The sequence below is a fragment of the Podarcis gaigeae genome, assembly GCF_964106915.1.
Source record: "Podarcis gaigeae genome assembly, chromosome: 16".
Classification (NCBI taxonomy): domain Eukaryota; kingdom Metazoa; phylum Chordata; class Lepidosauria; order Squamata; family Lacertidae; genus Podarcis; species Podarcis gaigeae.
The window spans coordinates 2,822,657-2,839,865 of NC_139693.1; the positions used below are offsets into that span (position 1 = coordinate 2,822,657).

At 51.0% G+C, this 17,209-nt stretch overlaps 2 protein-coding genes across 4 annotated transcripts in view; both read left to right on the forward strand.

Annotated features, from left to right (window-relative positions):
* The window catches only part of CELF3 (CUGBP Elav-like family member 3), an 82,300-nt gene that overhangs the window by 57,625 nt on the left and 7,466 nt on the right, over nucleotides 1-17,209 (forward strand). For 2 of the 3 annotated variants that reach the window (XM_083715883.1, XM_083715884.1), the window contains exons 3-12: nucleotides 1,165-1,213; nucleotides 3,191-3,319; nucleotides 6,254-6,333; nucleotides 8,500-8,643; nucleotides 11,080-11,230; nucleotides 12,717-12,866; nucleotides 14,121-14,186; nucleotides 15,145-15,255; nucleotides 16,131-16,274; nucleotides 16,594-16,737. In XM_083715883.1, the coding sequence (XP_083572009.1) occupies nucleotides 1,165-1,213; nucleotides 3,191-3,319; nucleotides 6,254-6,333; nucleotides 8,500-8,643; nucleotides 11,080-11,230; nucleotides 12,717-12,866; nucleotides 14,121-14,186; nucleotides 15,145-15,255; nucleotides 16,131-16,274; nucleotides 16,594-16,721 (1,152 nt within the window). In that variant the 3' untranslated portion in view covers nucleotides 16,722-16,737. The remainder of the gene's footprint in view (nucleotides 1-1,164; nucleotides 1,214-3,190; nucleotides 3,320-6,253; nucleotides 6,334-8,499; nucleotides 8,644-11,079; nucleotides 11,231-12,716; nucleotides 12,867-14,120; nucleotides 14,187-15,144; nucleotides 15,256-16,130; nucleotides 16,275-16,593; nucleotides 16,738-17,209) is intronic. The other variant, XM_083715885.1, reaches the window with a different exon arrangement.
* Nucleotides 4,253-6,242, forward strand: LOC310833343 (uncharacterized protein). The gene is made up of 2 exons (XM_083716015.1): nucleotides 4,253-5,694; nucleotides 6,129-6,242. The coding sequence occupies exon 1, from the start codon at nucleotides 4,570-4,572 to the stop codon at nucleotides 5,587-5,589; it is 1,020 nt and encodes a 339-aa protein (XP_083572141.1). The 5' UTR covers nucleotides 4,253-4,569; the 3' UTR covers nucleotides 5,590-5,694; nucleotides 6,129-6,242.

A 17,209-nucleotide genomic window follows, 5' to 3' on the forward strand; every position in this document is an offset into this window, starting at 1 on the left:
TTTAGATAACTATTAGGTCCATAAATTACCATATAGCACATATTCAACACAAAAAAGCAACAATTTGTTGTTGACAAAGGACAGCTGGACATAGAAAGGGCCCCATTACCTTCAGTAGCTTATTTAAGGGACATCATCCATAAGGGACAGCAGCGGGACATGGCGCTGGGATAAGGGACTGTCCCGCCAAATAAGGGACGCTTGACAGCTATGTGGGGAGATGTTTTTTGGGGGGGTGATGAATGCCCCCTTGAACTCCTTGCAGGAAAGGAGCGTTACAAAAGAGGAATGAAACAGCAATATTTTAAAAACGTTATGCTTCTAAGAAGCTGGAGTTGCCCCTGGCCCAGTATTACATTTCCTAAATTCTAACCCCAGATGTGGGAAGCAGGCAGGAGGGGAACATATGCAGATGTTGCCAGCTCCCATCATCACTTTAGCCAGGATGGCAAACACTCAGGGGAGAGGATGGTGAGTGCCTGGAGGCGGTTGGAGGATGGAGGGCGGCTAATGGATTGAGGTTGAATCCTGACAAGACAGAAGTACTGTTTTGGGGGGACAGGGGGTGGGTGGGTAAGAGGACTCCCTGGTCCTGAATGGGGTAACTGTGCCCCTGAAGGACCAGGTGCGCAGCCTGGGAGTTATTCTGGACTCACAGCTGTCCATGGAGGCACAGGTCAGTTCTGTCTCCAGGGCAGCCGTCTACCAGCTCCATCTGGTACGCAGGCTGAGACCCTCACTGCCTGTGGACTGTCTTGCCGAGTGGTGCATGCTCTGGTTATCTCCCGCTTGAACTACTACAATGCGCTTTACGTGGGACTACCTTTGAAAGTGAGGTTACAGGGAACCAGGCAGAGGGCCTTCTTGGTGGTGGCGCCCTCCCTGTGGAACGCCCTCCCAGCAGATGTCAAGGCAATAAACAACTATTTTACTTTTAAAAGACACCTGAAGGCGGCCCTGTTTAGGGAAGTTTTTAATGTCTGACGCTGTATTGTTTTTGATATTTGGTTGGAAGCCGCCCAGAGTGGCTGGGGAGACCCAGTCAGATGGGCAGGGTATAAATAATAAATGATGATGATGATGATGATGATGATGATGATGGCCTTTGCCCCACCTCACCCCTCTTGGTCTGGATCCACAGCCTCTGTCTCCTTCTCGTTCCAGATGAACCGACCGATCCAGGTGAAGCCAGCGGACAGCGAAAGCAGAGGAGGTAAAGTCTCTCTCTGAGGTGCTGGGCGGTTCAGAGAGCAGCTTGCCTGCTCACCTGGTGTCTTTAGAGGAGCTGGGCTCCACTTTTTGGACAGGTTTGATTCCCTTAATAATACAGTGGTACCTCTGGTTGCAAACGGGATCTGTTCTGGTGCCTCATTCGCAACCTAAAAGGAACACAACCCCCAGTGGCGCATCTGCGCAAGTTGCAATTTGCCACTTCTGCACATGAGCGTGACATCATTTTGCGCATCTGCGCATGTGTGAGCAGCGAAACCCGGATGTAACCCTTTCCGGTACTTCCGGGTCGCCGTGGGACACAACCTGAAAAAACGTATCATGAAGCAAACGTAACAAGAGGTACAACTGTACAGCCTTCTCCACCCTGAAACACACACACACACATCCCGGATGTTTTGGACTACAACTCCCATCAGTGCCAGCCAGCTGGGAATCGTAGTCCAAAGCTTCTGGAGGGGTCCGTTTTGGCGAAGGTGGTGGAGAGCTAATAAATTTCACCCCCTCCACATTTTTCCAGGTCCCCCCTTTTTTTAAAAAAAATTTTTTAATTAATTTTTTCATTAATTTTGCTACATCATATCCAAATTAAATATATATATATATATGCCATTTATACATTCTGAATTAATTAATTTTTTGGAGATTCCCATGTTCTGGCTGGTCTGGAGAAAATCTTTTATTTTTGTTCCTGCCTTTTCTCTGTTGTTTATTCCCAATATCATAGCTCCAATGTGAACCCCTTCTTATCATCACAGTCTCTGTAATGACTTTCCCATCGTGCTTAATGAATCTATATTACGTTGGCACGCAAGAAGAAATTTTATTATTCTTGTTATTCTTCCATTGTTTTTCAGTGCAATCCCCCCAGGCTTTTTCCCTGGGGGGATGTATGTGTATGTACCGTATTTTTCACTCTATAGGACACACTTTTTCCCCTCCAAAAATTATGGGGAAATGTGTGTGCATCTTATGGAGCGAATGCAGGCTCCTTGGCTTCCGCAATAGCAACGCGAAGCCTCCGAAGCGCAGAGGGAGAGCTCCCTTCATGCTCCGGAGGCTTCGTTTTGCTTTCGCTGAAGCCTGGAGAACGAGAGGGGTCGGTGCACACTGACCCCACTCGCTCTCCAGGCTTCAGGGATAGACTCTCCTGGCTTCAGCGAAAGGAACCTGAAGCCTTTGGGGCGCAGCGGAACCTCGCGCTGCGTTCCAAAGGCTTTGGGTTCCTTTCGCTGAAGCCAGGAGAGCAAGACTCTCCTGGCTTCAGCAAAGAGGGAGAGCTGCGCTGCGCCCCTTCAGCGAAGCGGGAGGAGAAATGGAAGGGGCTCCGTTTCTCCTGCCGCTTCGCTGAAGGGGCGCTGAGCAGAGAGGGGGAGAATTTTTTTTTCTTGTTTTCCCCCTCTAAAACAAGGTACGTCCTATGGTCAGGTGCGTCCTATAGAGTGAAAAATACAGTATATTTTTTATTTTGTGGAATTTATATACTGCTTGCTTGTCAAAAAAAAAACAACCCTAAAAGACGTACCGTATTTTTCGCTCTATAAGACACACCAGACCACAAGACGCACCTAGTTTTTGGAGGAAGAAGACAAGAAAAAAAATATTCTGAATCCCAGAAGCCAGAACAGCAAGAGGGATTGCTGCGCAGTGAAAGCAGCAATCCCTCTTGCTGTTCTGGCTTCTGGGATAGCTGCGCAGCCTGCATTCGCTCCATAAGACGCACACACATTTCCCCTTACTTTTTGGGAGGTAGAAAGTGAGTCTTATAGAGCAAAAAATACAGTAATCACCACTAAGAGAAACAGCAACAATAATCCAAGGCGTCCAAAAAGTTAAAAAAGACCTGAAACAAATTAAAACTCATGCCAGCTTTCTGAATGGAGGGGGGCATGTTTATGGCGCAGTCTGGGCTCCCCCAGGACGGCCTTTATCTGAGCAACCTTCTTTCTCCTCCTTCCAGAAGACAGGAAGCTCTTTGTGGGAATGTTGGGTAAGCAGCAGACAGACGAGGACGTCCGGAAAATGTTCGAGCCGTTTGGGAACATCGACGAGTGCACGGTACTGCGGGGTCCCGACGGCACCAGCAAAGGTGAGTGGAAAGGGGGGGCGGCCGCCCACCGCTGCCATCGGAAGGTTGCCCCTGAGTAGGTCCCCCGAACTATAACTCCCATCAGACCAGCTTGGCCAATGGCTAGGGATGGGAGTCGTAGTCCAACAACATCTGGAGAGAGTTGCTGCTCTGGGATGTGACTAAGGGCCCCCTGTTACGTAAGAACATTTTGTACGCATGCTCAGAGTGGGCACATCACTTTTTGCCGCCTGATAGATGCCAGACAAGAAGTGCCACCTCGCTTTGCCACTTCCACCGCTGGAGAAACCAGTGGCAGATTACTAGTGATTTCCAGCGAGATCTCGCCCAGATCTCACGAGATCTCGCCGGGAATTGGCACTAAAGTTGGCACTACTTCTCTGCCAGTGCCAGAGGTGGAAGAGTGCCCATCCGGTGCTGCCTTGGGGGTTCCTTCCACCCTTGCCCCGTGGGTGCACCAGACCTGAGTCATGCAGGCCTGTTTTAAAAAGTGATGAGGCACAGCGAGCTAACGTTGGCCTGATCTTACGTCCTTACCGAGCATTGATCATCAGACAGGTGTCTCTGTCCAGGGCCGTCTTACTCATAGAGGCTAGTGGCACGGGGCACCAGGGCGCCAAGTTCTGAAGGGTGCCAGGGAAGAGGGGAGGCTGGACGCAGCACCTCCCGTCATCAGCTCGCCGCCCTTGCCCGCCATGCCGTGCTGAAGCAGCGCTGCGCCCGGAGCCTCTGCCTGCCGTGGTCACCGTGGCACGCAGCAGCCAGCTGAGCTAGGAGGCGCCACGTCCAGCCTCAGCCTCTTCCCCGCCGGAGGAGCTGCCCTCCTGCCGCTGCCCGCCTCCTCCAGCCCCACCAGCAGTGCTGTCCTCCCTAAAAAAATATCTGGGAAACGGAGGGGTGGGGGTGCCCAGAGGGAGCTTTGCACCACGGTGCCAGATATGCTTAAGACGGCCCTGGCTCTGGCTCCCTCCTGCATCTAGAAGGCAGGCAACAGACATACCAAACAGCCAATCGGACCCTGTTTCAGCGGGCCCTCCTCCACGCCCCCAGCTCCATGGGCTGCCCGCCTTTCAGAGGTTTAAAACGGGTGAGCTGGGTTCATGACGGCACAGGTCCCAGCCAATCGGAGCTAGGCACAGCTCAAAACACACACAGTTGGTTTTGCCATCCTGAGCACAACCCGGGAGAGACAAGGGCGCCTTGGTGGAGAGGGGGCGGCTGGCGAATGGCTACCGTGACAAAATGTAGCGATGGCCAGCGACTCGGGCAGCTTTAGAAGAGAATTTGACCAATTCGTGGAGGAGATGCCTCTGCGGTCAGAGTCAGCGGTGCTTCCGAACACCAGTCACTGGAAACCACAGGAGAGCAGAGGGCTCCTGTGGTCGGTCTCCTGCTTGTGGGCTTCTGTCGGGGGACTGCCATCGGAACAGGGGAGGGAGGGAGGGGGGCCGTTGGGATACAGAGAGCCTCTGAAACTCCTGAGGAGCAGTTCCTCTTCCAGTGATGGGAAAAGCCACACCTCCAGTGGAGAAGAGAGGGAAGGGGCCAGCCAAGCGAGGAAAGGGCTCAAGGATGATGCTGAGAGCCCCAATGCCTCACCTGGCCAGGCTTCAAGGAAAGGGTTCGAGGATGATGCTGAGAGCCCCAGTTCCTCACCTGGCCAGGCTTCAAGGAAAGGGCTCAAGGATGATGCTGAGAGCCCCAGGGCCTCACCTGGCCAGGCTGGAAGGAAAGGGTTCAAGGATGATGCTGAGAGCCCCAGTTCCTCACCTGGCCAGGCTTCAAGGAAAGGGCTCAAGGATGATGCTGAGAGCCCCAGGGCCTCACCTGGCCAGGCTGGAAGGAAAGGGTTCAAGGATGATGCTGAGAGCCCCAGTTCCTCACCTGGCCAGGCTTCAAGGAAAGGGCTCAAGGATGATGCTGAGAGCCCCAGGGCCTCACCTGGCCAGGCTGGAAGGAAAGGGTTCAAGGATGATGCTGAGAGCCCCAGTTCCTCACCTGGCCAGGCTTCAAGGAAAGGGTTCGAGGATGATGCTGAGAGCCCCAGTGCCTCACCTGGCCAGGCTTCAAGGAAAGGGTTCGAGGATGATGCTGAGAGCCCCAGCGCCTCACCTGGCCGGGCTGGCCAGGAGGGACACACGCCACTTCCGTCGCCCAGCTTGCGCAGAGGGGTGAAAGGCAAGAAGGGGAGGAGGAGCCTTGGGGTGCCGAAGCTCTTATGTTGGGGGAGAAGCCGGAAGGGGCCACTCCCAGATTCTGCAAGTGACTGAGACGGACATGAACTTGGTAGGTCTGCACTGTAAATAGTTTGCACCATAAAACCTGTAAAAGCCAGGTCAGAGTCCTGCCTGGTTACTCACGAGCAACCACCCCCAGCATCTGACACCTGCCCTACAAAATTCAGAAAGGTGTGAATCATCAAAGGATGGTTATTTTCTGGTTTACATCTTGACCTCCTGAGGGCTAGGGGTGAAGTGGTCCCAAAGCTGGCTCACTGCAGAGCTAATGCAATAAAACTGCTGTATGTCTGTTGTGCTCGTGTCTTGCTTGTGGGCTTCCCATTGGGGCCTCTGGTTGGCCACTGTGAGGACTGGACTAGATGGGCCATTGGCCACAGGCTCATCTTACATTCCTAAATTATAGACTTCTGAGGACCAGGCAGAGTTCATTTGGCATCCTCCATCCCATCGGGCCACTCCCAGATTCTGCAAGTGACTAAGACGGACATGAACTTCACTGTAAATAGTTTGCACAATAAAACCTGCAAAACACAGGTTGGGGTCCTGCCTGGTTACTCACGAGCAACCAGCATCTGACAGCTTCCTAGTGATGCATCAGATTGGCCACTGTGAGTACAGGGCGCAGGCCTGATCCAGCGGCCAAGCTCATCCTGTTTCTGTCTCCGAATCTTTCCCTTTCTCTCCCCTCTGCCAGGCTGTGCCTTTGTGAAGTTCCAGACACACGCAGAAGCACAGGCTGCCATCAATACGTTGCACGGAAGCCGCACATTACCGGTGAGCCCCACAACTTCTGCCTTGGTGGGGGGCAGGGAGGGCCAGGGGCTGTGGGGGGGCCAGAGGAGGAGAAGGTTGTCTTGCTAAATCCCTCCTGCCTTCCATTAAGTCCTTTCATTTGAGGCTCCTCCTTCAGTAAGTGAGCAAGGAGGGGAGAGGGGAGAATTTTTCCACGGGCTCTGCTACCTCCTAGTGGACAAACGTCCTCTGTTCCGCTTTCCCAAAAGAGTACAGTGGTACCTCGGGTTACATACGCTTCAGATTACATACGCTTCAGGTTACAGACTCCAGTAACCCAGAAATAGTGCTTCAGGTTAAGAACTTTGCTTCAGGATGAGAACAGAAATTGTGCTCCGGTGGTGTGGCGGCAGCAGGAGGCCCCATTAGCTAAAGTGGTGCTTCAGGTTAAGAACAGTTTCAGATTAATTACGGACCTCCGGAACGAATTAAGTACTTAACACGAGGTACCACTGTAGTCCAAAAGATTTGCCGGCTATACGTTTGTCAACTTTTTTTTTTTTTAAAGCTTTGCCAAGGGTGCAGAAAAGAGATCTGGCAATTTGCTTTGTGAATTAAATAGCTGTTTAAATCAGCTACCCTCCGATGCTATGCATTCACGCACGACTTAAGACGGCAGTGATCAGGGGGAGGCAAATAGGACACAAATCAATCAGTTTGGGTTCTTCTCCATTTCTAATTTTTCCAATCTCAACTTCAATTCTCCGCGTTTTTGCACCAGTTTATATTTTTTTAAAAAAAAAAATCTTCATTTTCTCTTTAATGTACAAATCTTTGTACACAATTCCCCCTTGTGCACCCGTATTTGCAAGCAAATTTCCCGAAGAATAATGCATTTTTAATGTTACTTTCATAAACGTATGCATTTAACTGACACTTTCCCCTAATAATATGCATTTTTGAGAAAACTCTAGACTTTCCCCCAAGCTGCTGCTGTCCACAGGTTAACATGACTTCCATCATCCCTGGCTGTTGACTATCCTGGCTAAGGGGCTGACATGAGCTTTCGTCTGACAACACGTAGCAAAACAACCACAGTCGTACCTTGGAAGTCGAACAGCCTAGTTTTCGAACGTTTTGGCTCCCGAAAGATCATGACCCGGAAGTGAATGTTCCGGGTTTTGAATGTTCTTTTAGAAGCCGAACGTCCGGCGGGGCTTCCGATTGGCTGCAGGAGCTTTCTGCAGCCACATCAGAAGCAGCGATTTTATTTTCAAACATTTTGGAAGTCGAATGGACTTCTGGAATGGATTCCGTTCGACTCCAAGATACGACTGTATATGAAAACATCTGAGATTAAAGTATGTCATGAACAAAGCCCATTAACAGTTAAAAGAAGAATTTGGGCGTTGAAGACAGGAGATCAGGAGAAAACACTTATCTAAACAGGTGTCTTCAAGTGCCATCAGTATTGGCATTCCACCGACCCTTAATAATAATAATAATAATAATAATAATAATAATAATAATAATAATAATTTATTATTTATACCCCGCTCATCTGGCTGGGTTTCCCCATACATTCTGGGCAGCTTCCAACCGAATATTAAAAACAATACAGCATCAGACATTAAAAACTTCCCTAAACAGGGCTGCCTTCAATTGTCTTTTAAAAGTAAAATAGTTATTTATTTCCTTGATATCTGATGTGAGGGCGGGTGCCAACACCAAGAAGGCCCTCTGCCTGGTTCCCTGTAACCACACATCTCGCAACCTTGTGGTGTAGGATAGGGTGGGAGAGAGTGACTGGCCCATGTCTGAGCGGGGATATCTCGGGGCCTTCTCGGTGGTGGCACCCGCCCTGTGGAACGCCCTCCCACCAGACTTCAAAGAGAACAACAACTACCAGACTTTTAGAAGACATCTAAAGGCAGCCCTGTTTAGGGAAGCTTTTAATGTTTAATAGATTATTGTATTTCAATATTCTGTTGGAAGCCGCCCAGAGCGGCTGGGGAAGCCCAGCCAGATGGGCGGGGTATAAATAATAAATTATTATTATTATTAACCTGTTATCTCCCGGGTTGTAACCCAGCACGCTAACCATTGCACCACACTGTCTCTCTGGAGGGTGCCAGCTTGGGAAAGACTTCCTGAGCTTCAGCAAAGTTGCTCTGTTTGGAGACCTCAATTTCTCCCTCTTCCTTCCAGGGCGCCTCCTCCAGCCTCGTGGTGAAATTTGCCGACACGGAGAAGGAGAGGGGTCTCCGTCGGATGCAGCAAGTGGCAAACCAGCTGGGCATGTTCAGCCCCATCGCCCTGCAGTTTGGGGTGTACAGTGCCTACACCCAAGCAGTAAGAGGCTCCCCTTCGCTCTAGGAGCCCGGAGTTGTGGGGAGGGGGGCGGTGCCGGCTGTGTTTTCGGGAGGGAGGCATTTCCCGGCTCAGTACACAAACAGGAACGCTGATGTGTGCATACGCACACACTTTTCCTTAAGATCATCTCACCGCATCTAGAAAGCTAGCATGTCAGGGTGTAAGCTAGGCTATGGCCCTTATCCTTCAGACGCTAGCTTTCTAAAAGGAAGGGATTTCCATTAACACCCCCCGAAAAAGCTGCATTGTAGATAACTGGCATGCCAAGACGAAGGAAGGACCAGAACTATTCACCCTGAGATGCTAATCTTCTACATGCAGGGATTTTATTTTATTTTTTAAAAGGAGGAGTCTTACCTTATGTGCAGGAGTAAATTTAGAAGTGGAGGTTCCTTTTTGTGAAAGCCACTCCATGATGCCTCAAAACCGTTGCCCTTCTAAGATTTTGCAAGCTTAAAAGCAATGACAAACCTAGACAGCATCTTAAAAAGTAGAGACATCACCTTGTCGACAAAGGTCCGTATAGAAAAGCTATGGTTTTCCCAGTACTGATGTATGGAAGTGAGAGCTGGACCATCAAGAAGGCTGATCGCTGAAGAACTGATGCTTTTGAATTCTGGTGCTGGAGGAGACTCTTGAGAGTCCCATGGACTGCAAGAAGATCCAACCTCTCCATTCTGAAGGAAACCAGCCCTGAGTGCTCACTGGAAGGACAGATCCTGAAGCTGAGGCTCCAAGACTTTGGCCACCTCATGAGAAAAGAAGGCTTCCTGGAAAAGACCCTGATGTTGGAAAAGATGGAGGGCACAAGGAGAAGGGGATGACAGAGGACGAGATGGTGGGACAGTGTTCTCGAAGCTACAAACATGAATCTGACCAAACTGCGGGAGGCAGTGGAAGACAGGAGTGCCTGGCGTGCTCAGGTCCAGGGGGTCACAAAGAGGCGGACACAACTAAACGACTAAACAACAACAACAACAAAATGCAATAAAAACGAGCTTTCCATCTCTTGCTTTGTTGGGAGTCTGCTGAAAACAGGATGAGGGCGGATCTTTTTTCAGGTGGCCGTCACCAAAATAATAACGATTTGCCTTCGCACGAAGCCTGTTTCGAGCACTCCTCCAGAGAAAGGGAAGGAGGAAGCAGAGTTTTCAGATAGCCTAGAGCAGTCACGTCCAACTCACAAGAGACTGTGATCTACTGCCAGTATAAAAATTCTGGAAGTGATCTACCCATTAAGGGAGGGGTGGGAAGCTAAAGTTGTTGGTCTTTTTTGGGGGGGGGTGAAGCCTTGGCATCTGACGGGAGGGCGTTCTACAGGGTGGACACCACCACCGAGAAGGCCCTCTGCCTGGTTCCCTGTAACTTGGCTTCTTGCAGGGAGGGAACCACCAGAAGGCCCTCGGAGCTGGACCTCAGTGTCCCGGCAGAACGATGGGGGTGGAGATGCTCCTTCAGGTATACAGTGGACGCTCGGGTTGCGAACGTGATCCGTGCGGGAGGCACATTCGCAACCTGCAGCGCTTCTGTGCATGCGCAAGGTGCAATTTAGCGCTTATGCGCATGCGCCCAAACCCAGAAGTAACACGTTCCGGTACTTCTGGGTTCATGCAACCTGCAGCGTCTGTAACCTGAGGTATGACTGTACTGGGCCGAGGCTGTTTAGGGCTTTCAAGGTCAGCACCAACACTTTGAATTGTGCTCAGAAACGTCCTGGGAGCCAGTGTAGGTCTTTCAAGACCGGTGTTATGTGGTCCCAGTCACCAGTCTAGCTGCCTCATTCTGGATTAGTTGTAGTTTCCGGGTCACCTTCAAAGGTAGCCCCACGTAGAGTGCATTGCAGTAGTCCAAGCGGAAGATAACCAGAGCATTCACCACTCTGGCGAGACAATATTTTGGCCCCTGCTTGGAAGGAGATGCAGGACGGTCTCATAACAGGATGCTGATGGGGCTGTAGGGCCAGACTCTGTGGACGTCCATGGTGCTTTATGTTTACGTATATTTGAAGGAGCGTCTCCACCCCCATCGTTCTACCCTGATGCTGAGGTCCAGTTCCGAGAGCCTTCTGGCGGTTCCCTCACTGCGAGAAGCCAAGTTACAGGGAACCAGGCAGAGGCGGTGGTGGCTCCTGCCCTGTGGAACACCCTCCTACCAGATGTCAAAGAGAAGAACAACTACCAGACTTTTAGAATACATCTGAAGGCAGCCCTGTTTAGGGAAGCTTTGAATGTTTGACGCATTACTGTATTTTAATATTTTTCTGGAAGCCGCCCAGAGTGGCTGGGGAGGCCCAGCCAGATGGGCGGGGTATAAATAACAAATTATTATTATTATTATTATTATTATTATTATTATTATTATTATTGACCCCCCCTCTTTCTCTCCTGCCCCCTTTCCCCACTTTTCTGCCCTCAGCTAATGCAGCAACAGGCAGCTCTTGTTGCCACGCACTCCGCCTACCTCAACCCCATGGCGACAATGGCCGCCGTGCAGATGCAGCAGATGGCCACCATCAACCCCAACGGCCTCATTGCCACCCCCATCACCCCCATCACAACCTCCTCAGGTAAGGTTGGGGGGCCAGGGAGGCCCAGCCAGGAAATGGGGGGCGTGGGCTCTGCCTCCCTCACAGGGCACACAAACGCACGATTGGCACTGTGACCAACCAAGGTTTTCCGGAAGGAGTCCGAAATGTTTTCCACTCCCAATATGTGTGTTTTTTTCTGGAAAAAAGTGGGGGGATTCACCAAGAAGTTTGTTTGTTTCCTTGTTTGCTTGCTTGCTTGTTTGTTGTGGTCCAAGTCTCAGTGCCACTCCCCCGGGCAGTGGCTAAATTTAAGACGTGATTAATAAACTCAAGCAGACAATGATCTGCATTGGAAATGGCCACAACTTTACTGATTACAGATATAGGTGGATTTTTGGCTCAGGCGTAGCCATTCCAGCCCCCTAGACCAAAAAAAAATATTAATTACCGTATTTTTCGCTCCATAAGACACACCTGACCATAAGCCACACCTAGCTTTTAGAGGGGGAATGCAATAAAAAATATATTCTGGGATGCATGCAGGCTCTGCTCAGCGCTCCCTTACACGAGCCACACGGAGCGTGTGTGCGACGCTTGCAGGCTTTCCCCCGACGGGCTGCCCTCGTCCCTCCTTAGGGAAAAGCCCCCAAGAGCTGCACACATGCTCCGCGCGGCTCTTTAAAGGGAGCGTGGCTCTTGCGGGCTTTTCCGGGAGGTGGGGGGAGGGACAGAGGGCAGCCCCTCTGTCCCTTCCCCCACCTCCCGCAAAAGCCAAGGATAGCCCCGCGAAGCCTCCTCTGGGCAGCGGGATGAAGGCTCCCTGTGGCGTGAAGAGGCTTCGCGTGGCTAAGCCAGAAACTAGAGCAGCAAGAGGGAGCACTGCGCATCACTCCCTCTCTCTGTTCTGGCTTCTGGGATAGCCGTGCAGCCTGCATTCACTCCATAAGATGCACACACATTTCCCCTTACTTTTTTAGGAGGAAAAGGTGTGTCTTATGGAGCGAAAAATACGGTATTTAGTTTTTTTTAAGGCAAGGGAATTCAGTTCCCCTGACTTCCTGCTCATAGGCACTCTCAGCCTTCGTGCTATTAAGAAGGAAAGTTCAAATGGGGGGGGGGGAGTCAGAGCTCATCTTAAGATGGGGCTGCGAGAAGAGATCTGGGCGAAATTCAACCAGAGTCCAAAATATGAGGGGCTCCCTGTTTTTTCTTTTTCCAAATCCAGCTTCCGGTCCTTATGACACCCTTGAAACTTGGTGAGCGGCGGCGAAATTCTAGCCGGAATAGATGGTGCAAAGCAGCCCAAAATACGCACGATGTATTATGCAAAGCCTGGCACCGTTTATTCCCACTGAGGTTTTGCACGCGGATCTGACAGCCTGAGCTGTGTAGAGGAGTAAACTTTGGCGTTTGTGTGATTTCAAGAAGGGCAGACCTGTGGGGTTTATGGGCACGAGCGGCTCCACCACGGAGGCCTGGTGAGGTTTTTGGTGCCCCGCCAACCTTCCGCTGCCTTCTTCCACAGGGACCAGCACGCCACCTGCCATTGCCGCCACGCCAGTGTCTGCCATCCCAGCCACCCTCAGCGTCAACGGCTACAGCCCCGTTCCCACGCAGAGCACGGGGCAGCCGGCCTCCGAGGCCATTTACACAAACGGCGTCCACCCATACCCAGGTATCTGAGGCTTCTTGGGGTCTTCTTCTCCCTCTGATCATACAAAGCTTGTCCCCCGTTTTTCGGTCTTTCTTTCCTGGACACCCAAGTCCTTGAGACCACCTAGATCTACACACACACACACACACAAATGCACCACTGTAATCCTATATTAGGGACGCGGGTGGTGCTGTGGGTTAAACTACAGAGCCTAGGGCTTGCCAACCCAAAGGTTGAGAACTGCTGCTCTAAGTTGTAGACCTTTCACCTGAATTACCAGGGCTCCTCTGGTACGCTTATTAGCTGTGAGAGTATCTAGTGATGGAGCCTCCATGCACAGGAGGGAAATTGCTTCATGTCCTACTTGAGGGTTACCTGGTCTGATGGCTGCCGGAGCTTGAGGAATCTGAAATAGCATTGGCTGTGTTTACACGTAACACTCAGCTGCCGTTTGCTTTAACCATGCTTTGCCTAAGAAGCCTCGAGTTGTGCCCCAGACGGCACTGCTCATTTTTGCAGAGCGTGGCTCCCTGCCCCAGATATAGAGCCTGGGACCAGGCAGCCAAAGAAAAGGATGGTTGGATTCCGACGCAACGCTAAACCGCAGCTTTAAAAAACCGTACAATACGATACGATACAATAGTCTTTATTGTCAGTGTCCCATACAGAACAATGAAATTGGAAAAAAAACTACATCAGACATTCAAAAACCAACAAGCCTGCTATCCCAGCTATCCCAGCCTGGTTAGCCCCCTAAAAACTCTGATGCCCCATAATTAAATACAATATACTCCCACAGAGACTACCTTACACTGCATTTAAAACCAAAATCGCATTTGGATAAACACTGTTTCTCAGGCGGCTAGTCCTAGTCTTTATAATAGTAATAATAATCATTTATTATTTTTACCCCATCCATCTGGCTAGGCTTCCTCGGCCACTCTGAGCGGCTTAGAACAAAATATTAAAATACTGTAATACATCAAACAATACTGTAATACATCAAACCCTTTACCTTCTTCCAGAAGGCAGAAGCTGAAAGAGATCATTTCTGCAGCTTTCTTAGGGCACCCGGAACCATAGATTTGATCCAAGGTGGGAAGAGTGCACCCAATTATTCAGCAGCATACCATGGCTGCACAATGTGGTTGGTTCTTAGGAAACAAAACCAGGACTGGCACGCCGACTTGGAGATTTTGTTTCGCTTTCTGTGTGTGAAGCAGGCCATTATCGTCTCATAAATGCGCACTCTTTCCTCTTCTCCCCCTGACACAGCACAGAGCCCAGCAGCCCCCGTGGACCCATTGCAGCAGGCGTATGCCGGGATGCAGCACTATACAGGTAGGGGGCGGAGAATGGGCATCTATAGGATTCTGGGCCGATATGTCTCCTTTTGCCAAGGCCTCGTTGCCAGGCAACACCAGAGACCTGGTCCCTGCTCTATGGCCAAGATGGCACCAGGGATGTTGACTCGTTGGCTTTCCCAGAATGCCACATCTATTACGTCGGGGATGGGGAATGTCTCTGGCACTCCACAGGCTAGTGGCGCTCAGGAACTGCGGGGTTTGTGGTCCAGCGAGATCTGAGAAGGGTCCAGAGAGGAGGGAGGAATTTGGTTTGGTTCGCAAAGCTCCCTCATGCCTACTTCTTGGAATAATGATGGGAACTCAAACACAGCTGGCCTTCAAAGTTTGCATCGCTTCAAATTTCACCATGCAGTTCTCCAAACACAAAAAAAGCACAATAGAGGAAAGTGCGCGTTTTTAAAATATATATACTGTATTTACCCATCTATAAGACACCCCCATGTATAAGATGCCCCCTATTTTGGGGGACTCAGATTTAAGGAAATGGAGGGAAAGATATCTATGTATAAGACGCTCCCCCCTAATTTTTCACATTATTTTTTATGGGGAAAACCTAGTCTTATACACGGAAAAATATATGCATGTATTGGTGAAAACCACATGCAGAAATTCTCCCAAGAATGGGGTAAACTGCTGGTTTTTAAAAAATGTGTGTTAAGGATACCTGTATGTAAAAATGGGTACCTTAGGATAAAATGCTGGCAAGCAAAAAAATGGTTCAGAAATACACAAGATTAGGAACGCTGGTGGTTTTGCCCATTCCTAGAAGGGCACGGTGCCCGCTCTGCGCCTTAAGCCTTTCTGCCTGGGCAGTGCCCGCAACGTGTCCTTCTGCGGGTCGGGCAACACTGCAGGCCTGTCGCTCTCTCTCTGCCCGTTGCTCGGCCAATGTGAGGAGCTTAGGCTAAACTCTGCCCCGCTTGCCCCCACAGCCGCCTACCCTGCCGCCTACGGACTGGTCAGCCCGGCTTTCCCGCAACAGCCAGCCACCATCATCGCCCAGCAGCCGCCTCCACAACAGCAGCAGCAGCAGCAACGGGAAGGTAGGTGGGACACCAAGCCCCTTTCCCCACCCACCCCACAGCTGCCGTTGATTTGCAGACATTATTTCCATTGGAACATTCTGGAATCCGGTCCGCCGCTTCCTCAGCGGAGGTCCTGAGGCATCGGCAATGTCTCGCTTTCGATACGATAATCTTTATTGTCATTGTCCCATACAGAACAACGAAATTGAAAAAATCTACATCAGACATTCAAAAATCAATAAGGCTGCTATCCCAGCCTGGTTAGCCCCCTAAAAACTCTGGTACCCGACAATTAAATACAATATACTCCCATAGAGAGTCCTTAGGTAAAGGTAAAGGGACCCCCGACCATTAGGTCCAGTCGTGGCCAACTCTGGGGTTGCGGCGCTCATCTCACTTTATTGGCCAAGGGAGCCGGTGTACAGCTTCCGGGTCTGTGCCAGCGGGACTAAGCCACTTCTGGCGAACCAGAGCAGCGCACGGAAACGCCACCCGCCAGAGTGGTACCTATTTATCTATTTGCACTTTGACGTGCTTTCGAACTGCAGGGACCGAGCAACGAGAGCTCACCCCGGCGTGCGGATTCGAACCGCCAACCTTCTGATCAGCAAGTCCTAGGCTCTGTGGTTTAACCCACAGTGCCACCCACATCCCAGAGACTCCTTACACTGCGTTTAAAACCAAAATCGCATTTGGATAGAAACTGTTTCTCAGGCGGCTAGTCCAGCTCTTTATAACCCTGGACCTTCTTCCATCTAAGTGTTCCGGGGGATGTGGATTGCACAGCCAGCTCCCTCTGTGTTCCAGCATGTTCTCAACGAGCAATTCTCTCCCTCTCTCTCCTCCCTCCCTCCCGCCTTCCTTTATCTTGAAACATGGCCGTCTTCTCCCAGGTCCCGAGGGCTGTAACATCTTCATCTACCACCTGCCGCAGGAGTTCACAGACTCTGAGATCTTGCAGATGTTCCTCCCCTTCGGAAACGTCATCTCCGCCAAAGTCTTTGTGGATCGGGCCACTAATCAGAGCAAATGTTTCGGTAGGGATAGCTCAGCGGGGTTCTGGGGGAAGAGATTAGGGTCCCCCCAAATCATGGGGGACCGCAATCCGCAGAGGCTAAAAACCAGCGGCCTTCTCGCACACGGCACGCAGATAGAAAAACATCCCCCCAGCGAGCCTTCTCCACCTCCCTCATAGGGACTATCAACTTAAACCTTTGTTTTAGAAACCAAACCAGGCAAGGGGTGGGTTCTACAGAGGGGGGGGACGGTCTCCGTCTGCATGCTGTGAGGTCACAGCAGGCCCTCGCCCACCCCATCCTCCCTTCTCCTTTTCCGTTTCCCCTCCGCCTTTTGCAGGATTCGTAAGTTTTGACAATCCCGCCAGCGCTCAGGCTGCCATCCAGGCCATGAACGGTTTCCAGATTGGGATGAAACGCCTCAAAGTCCAGCTCAAGAGGCCTAAAGACGCCAACCGGCCCTACTGAACCAGCTGCCCATCAGGTGGGTGCCCCCCCCTTCCAAAGCGAGGGAGATTAGGAGACACCGCTGGGGCAGACGGGCATATTGGGCATCGTTCGTCTGCCAAGGGTTGGAGGGAGGGCACCACAGCGCCACAACACCTGACCCCCGCACCCCAGAAGTCCCTCGAAATGCATTGATTGGCCGGTTGCAAGGATCCGAGAGGGAAATTGCAGCGTAAAATCTCTTCCGAGAAAGCTTGTTTTCCTTAACTCCTGGCCCATTGACCCCAACACCTTCCTGGTGGAGTAGCCTCTGCCCGTTCTGTGAGGGACATGTTGATGCAGGACCCAACAGGCCCAGAGAGCTCCAAATGCAAAATATCTCTCTTTACGCAATTGCACCAGTTGCTGCAAGCCCATGTTGCAATCCGCTGTCACGTTTTGGCTGGGGGAGTGGGGGTTTTGCCCTAGTCCGCAGGAGAGCACCAAGACCTGGGGAGAGGAACCTGCGA

Coding starts and splice junctions, on each gene's coding strand:
- LOC310833343 (XM_083716015.1), top strand. CDS start 4,570: ATGGCCAGCGACTCGGGCAGCTTTAGAAGAGAATTTGACCAATTCGTG.